General features: G+C 40.0%; 1 protein-coding gene across 1 annotated transcript; it reads right to left on the reverse strand.

Annotated features, from left to right (window-relative positions):
* Positions 1-2,041: 2,041 nt before the first annotated feature.
* On the reverse strand, positions 2,042-2,974 carry LOC138025341 (melanocortin receptor 4-like). The gene has a single exon (XM_068872566.1). The coding sequence runs from the start codon at positions 2,972-2,974 to the stop codon at positions 2,042-2,044; it is 933 nt and encodes a 310-aa protein (XP_068728667.1).
* Positions 2,975-6,363: the final 3,389 nt, after the last annotated feature.

Genomic DNA, 6,363 nt, shown 5'->3' on the forward strand with positions numbered 1-6,363 from the left:
TCTCACCTTGATAATCTCTTGGTAAAAAGACATTATGACTAAAAAGATAAAAACAGCCCTTTCCAAATTCCTTTTGGGTTTCCTTTGTTGTCGTCGATAGGCTGTTGAAAATACATTCGCTTAGATTTTCTCACCAAATTTGTCCCGTAGCACTTCGTGCGTTTGTATTTTGACCAGTCATTAAGGCAGTTTGTTATACGAGCAATTTGTAATTCCCGATCACGTTTCTTTATTGCGATCACATTATTCTCATCAATCCAAGCCGGCTGCTTTGTCTTCACGTGCTTTTGTTTCTTAGGAATGTGTTTTTCGACTGTTTTTCCTCTGTTTTCGATTGGAAAATGTCACGGATGTTTTGAAAAACTCTTTACATGGGTTCCTGGTTACAGTCAGAAAGGTTGCCCCATGCGATTTTGATCGTCCCTTCTGGAGATTCTCGTTATTTATCCACTTTCGTTAAAGTCTTGTCCTGTTGAGTGAAGTATTTCCTTTTTACAGCTTCAAAGGATCCGGTTGGTTGAACAATAATGACTTCCCGACATGATTTCTGACAAGTGGAGTTTCGATTTGCACGAACCGATAAACGAGAAAAGAATATTCCACACAAGAGGCTCAGTTACAAATCTCGATCCCCACTTCTGTCCTCGAACCTTGAGCAAAGATTTAACAACTTGTAGAACATGACTTACAGCAGGGAAAACTCACGCACCTCTTTTCTCCAAGCCCTCAAGATAACCTCATGTCTGGGGTAAAACAATAACCAGCTGTTGTAGGTACTAGTATCAGGCTTGGTAGCTTTTAACGATTTATTTATTTAATTTTAAAGGCAAGAAAGCGTTTTAACTAACATTGACACTCGAAACTTATTTCACTTCCTCTTTCTGATAGCCACAACACAGAATGAGTAAGCATGCAGGTGTCTTAAAACTCTTCAATCTATGCAAATTTACATATTTGCCTCATACGGGCATTTTCCCAATAGTTTTGCATTGAAAGCGCGCGCGGAGCCGTACGGGCCATATGATAATCGAAACTTATTTCACTTCCTCTTTCTGATAACCACATCACAGCATGAGTAAGCATGCAGGTGTCATCTATGCAAATTTACTCATAAAAACCGAGAAAAAGAGAAAAACGATTAAACATTAATATTGAAGTTTCACGATCTTATGTCTACGACTATCCGGCGATTAGCTATAATATTTCTTTTGCTAATATAATTATACATGCGAATAAATGTTTAAACAAGAAATGATGACCTTGTTTTGGCTATCTTCCTCTGTTTTAGACCGGCAAATATCACGGATGTTTTGAGCAACTCTTTAGTGACTTTGCCCACTTAAGACAAACCTCCCTGGAGGCCAGGAGTCAGTCAGTCGACCCCGGACAAAGAAATGATAATGGACAAGATCAAGACTGGCGAAAGGTTGAGTCAATTCCAGCCCAATTATCATCGGCAAACTTTTGCCGTTCCCGCCTTTTCCCGCGATTTCTTTATCTTGACCCGACTGCCTGGCCGCAAGAAATCGTTGTTTGAAAAAAACACTACCCAATTCTTTAAAGTTGCAACCGACTTAAAACCATCTTAGTTTCAAAAAGATAACGACACCGAGTTTAAAAGGACAACCAGCACTGCAAAACAGGAGTAACATCGAAATTAATCGAGCGACACTCATTTAAGCAGATTTCCCTTTCATTTCTCCGCAATCTCGCAACTTGAAACAAATAAATTTAAGGTTTTGACGACGGCATGAGCAGAGAACAACGAATCATTCATTTGTTATCTTTACTCTAAAACCGTTTGTAACAAGCCATTCATAAAGGAGCTCGACATGTTCTCCAATGAGAATAAGAAATATACCCCAATGCAAGTTATACTTTGAGGAGAATTGTTTCCACAACCGTCATTGTTACTAAAGACCCTCAGTAATAAACGCCTTCAATTTAGTAATTCTTAGCTTGTTCCATGATGAATGGATTGCTTTTATGGCGTTCCATGCCGTTTAACGAAGAACTAGCTTTGTATTTGTCAATCAGTCGATTAACAGAGCCAGTTTTTCAACGTTGCCACGACAGCTCGTCTTACTTCTGAAATCTTCCAGCAGTAGAGAAGTGGGTTCAATGAAGAGTTTACTAACACCAAGACCAATGCATATTGTCTGATTAGCTCAAGAGTCTGGGACAATTCATCTATGGTGCTAGACAATACTACGGTCACAAGGTATGGTGGATAACAAATGAGAACGGCCAGCTGAATCCATAATACACTGGATACCGCCTTTTTCTGCTTTGCCATGCTGACTTCACCACTGGTTGGCTGTTCACGAGAGCGCCTGTCTTGAATTCGAATGCGCTGTTTTCGGAGGTTAAAGAAAATCATTGCGTTTGAGAACATGGAGATTGCTACACAAATACATAAACCTGTGTCACTAAATCTTGCGGCAAATTCAGAACTCTTGACAGAGACAGCTGAATGGACTGTAGCCAAAACCCAAAACGTTATTATTATTCCGTACACACGTTTCAAAGTTACGGTTTCCCTGTATCGTATTCCCAATGACAAAGCCAGAAGTCTATCCACGCTTATGGCACAAGTGGTTAACAACGACACTGTACACAAAGCATAATTTACCACATATTCAGTGGCAAATGCGTAGTAGCAAACGCTCCAGCGCTTTTTTATTGCAGACACCCAATATATTACAGCTATAGGATCGGAAAGCATACCGACACAAAGATCACTTGTCGCCAAGCTGCGAAGCAACAGTTTGGACGGTGAACCAAGTGTAGACTCTTTTTGGAGGGCAATTAGTATTAAAGCGTTTCCCAAGGATGTAAAAATGCACAGAAAAACACCAAAAGTTGACAAAAATATGAGGTGGTGGTGTATTCCTTCGGTGAAGCTTTCAGTGCAGACGTACTCTCGGTATGTCTTCTTCCCGACAATTTCTGTAAGGTTCGCGTTCATTGACATGGTGCATGTCGTTGTTAAGTTTCGTCCAGCCAAATTTACGACACACGAATGCTGAAGATTTGACGATTTTGGCGAAATTGACAAGATGGGCAACTTTTGCGATATTTTGCCAATTTCGTCAAATTAGATGATCCATTGGTATTGACACCACTTGTGTGAACATTGGCGATTTTGGCGATATTTTGTCAATTTCGTCAAATTAGTTCATCCATTAGTATTGACACCACTTGGGTAAACATTGGCGATTTTGGCGACAATTTGCCAATTTCGTCAAATTAGTTCATCCATTAGTATTGACACCACTTTGGTAAACATTGGCGATTTTGGCGAAATTGACAAAATCGGCAATTTTGGCGATAATTTGCCAATTTCGTCAAATAAGTTCATCCATTGGTATTGACACCACTTGTGTGAACATTGGCGATTTTGGCGATATTTTGTCAATTTCGTCAAATTAGTTCATCCATTAGTATTGACACCACTTGGTAAACATTGGCGATTTTGGCGATAATTTGCCAATTTCGTCAAATTAGTTCATCCATTGGTATTGACACCACTTAAGTGAACATTGGCGAGTTTGTCGAAATTGACAAAATCGGCAATTTTGGCGATATTTTGCCAATTTCGTCAATCTAGTTGATCCATTGGTATTGACACCACTTGGGTGAACATTGGCGATTTTGGCGAAATTGACAAAATCGGCAATTTTGGCGATATTTTGCCACTTTCGTCAAATTAGTTGATCCATTGGTATTGACACAACTTGGGTGAAGATTGGCGATTTTGGCGAGTTTGGCAAAATCGGCAATTTTGGCGATGTTTCAAAAGTGTAAGCGCTCGAATCAGTGATTAGGCCGAAGCACTCTCGTAAAATTTTAGCTTTCATTTTGCGGTTCCGTTAACTACGCTTTTCACGAGATCGTCTTGCCCTTGAACAATTTTCATTCATCAACTACGGAACTGCGGACGGCGGTGGCAGTTCATTTTACTGCTTGCCCTTGAAAAAATGTGATTCATCGACTACGGGATTGCGGACCACGGTGGCAGTTCACTATACTGCTTCCCCTTCAACCGCGGTGGCAGCTCTTTTTACAGTACGATTGGTGGGACGGGTATTCTGCAATCGATCCCAACTTCTTTTTATCAGCAAGTTTCCACGACCAAAGTTTACTGAAGTTAATCCGGCGGGGTTAGTATCGTGATGGGAGACCTCAAAATATACGACTTCCTGCCAGAAACATAGGACCGAAATTTCCATTTCAACGCTCAAAAATGCTAACTAAGCATGGTATAGATTTGGTTAGCCTGCTTTATGCAAAACAAGTAAGTAATGGATCATACGGCAAGGACATATTTTGTGTGTGGCTTATTGAATCTAATTCCCTGCAAGCTAACATTAGTAAGCTCCACATAATTGCTTTGAAACTCTTAGTACCCGTGTTGGTGAAGTCATTCTTACATGAATTGTCAGAGTGCCAGGCAGTATGTCAGTAAACTGTTCCACCTCGGTCACTAAATGACAACCTTGCCATAACTTTGTTATTTGGAGCCACTTCCCGTTGCCATATCTCTCTATTTTGCCAAATTCGTTCCTCTTTCCCTTGTTCTTCATCCTGGTTGTTAAGTTTTCTCAAATCATTAAAACGCAAGAAATGAACGTTTCTAATTTGAGGTCAAACGTCTTAACAGCACTGGAGATCGAATTCTTTCATTAATTTGTGTTCGCCACATTCGCCAACTAGTATCGGCCCCCTTCATTGCTTTGTGCTTTGCCTTGTTGGCGATTGTGGAAAAATTGTCAGTTTCGCAATATTTGGCAAATTCGCCACAATCGCCAACTTTTATGGGCCCCCTAATTTCTATGTGCTTTGCCTCATTGGCGATTGTGGCAAAATTGTAATTTTTGCCGTACTGGTCAAATTCGCCACATTCGCCAACTTCTATGGCCCCCCTCATTGCTTTGTGCTCTGCCTCATTGGTGATTGTGGCCAAATTGTCATTTTCGCCGTAATGGTCAAAATCGCCACATTCGCCAACTCCTATAGGCCATCTTCATTGCTTTGTGCTTAAGTTTGTCTTGTTGGCGATTGTGGCAAAATTGTCAGTTTCGCCATATTTGCCAAATTCGCCACATTCACCAACTTTTATGGCCCCCCTCATTGCTTTGTGCTTTGCCTCATTAGAGATTGCGGCAAAATTGTCATTTTCGCCGTACTGGTCAAATTCGCCACATTCGCCAACTTCTATGGGTTCCCTTCATTGCTTTGTGCTTTGCCTTATTGGCGATTATGGCTAAATTGTCAGTTTCGCCATATTTGCCAAATTCGCCACATTCGCCAACTTTTATGGGTCCCCTCATTGCTTTGTGCTTTGCCTTGTTGGCGATTGTAGCAAAATTGTCGCTTTCGCTATATTTGCCAAACTCGCCACATTCACCAACTCCAATGGGCCCCCTTGATTGCTTTGTGCTTAAGTTTGCCTTGTTGGCGATTGTGGCAAAATTGTCAGTTTGGCCATATTTGCCAAACTTCGCCAACTTCTATGGGCCCCCTTCATTGCTTTGTGCTTTGCCTTGTTGGCGATTATGGCAAAATTGTCAGTTTCACCATATTTGTCAAATTCGCCAACATTTTCTCTTTTTTGCCATTTCTGTTGTTGCGTGTATTTCTGGACATATCTCCCTTGTTGAGAGTATTTATTATAAATTACGTAATCATTGTCTATCAGCTAAAAAAATCAATTACCCTAGACAGAAATAAATGTCATTACAGCTTGTGAAATTTTATTAAGATAAAAAGTAGGCAGTAAGATATATGAATATAACAAAAAGAAATGTGGGCATCTTCTGGTAAGCATAGGTACAGAATATATAAACAAAAACTATCGATGGTGCTATTTAACATATAAATGTAAATATAATAATAAAAAAGCAATACTAATCACGTTAAAATGGAATAGGTTTGCACTTTCTTAAAACACATTAGAGGTCAATAAATTCAACCATACCTGTAAAAACGTAATGAACAAAGCCAAAACAAGTGCAATGAAGACCTTAATATCCGATAGTTTACAATCCACCATAAATCTGGAACATTTTCTAGAAAGAATAGGCTAGGGCTGTGGTGACAACCAGAATAGTACCACCAAAGTGGCTGTAGCCTTACAAACATATAAATAGTGAATGGCCTCGTAATAAGACTATTAAACAGGGGGTACCGCTAGACAATTTTCAATATCGCACAGATTCTGGACAAAAAAAGCAATGCCATTGCAGGGTCGGTTCCAGAATCTACAGAAAAACTCCATGGCCTTCTTATTGTAGTGGTATTCAACTGAAAATTCCTCAGTAGGATGCCTTGAGAGCCATTCTAAAATCATAAAGCAAGAGG

The sequence above is a fragment of the Montipora capricornis genome, chromosome 12, assembly GCF_036669925.1.
Source record: "Montipora capricornis isolate CH-2021 chromosome 12, ASM3666992v2, whole genome shotgun sequence".
NCBI classification, from domain to species: Eukaryota; Metazoa; Cnidaria; class Anthozoa; order Scleractinia; family Acroporidae; genus Montipora; species Montipora capricornis.

Excerpts from the sequence above, each read along its gene's own strand:
- LOC138025341 (XM_068872566.1), bottom strand. The coding sequence starts at position 2,974 with ATGTCAATGAACGCGAACCTTACAGAAATTGTCGGGAAGAAGACATAC.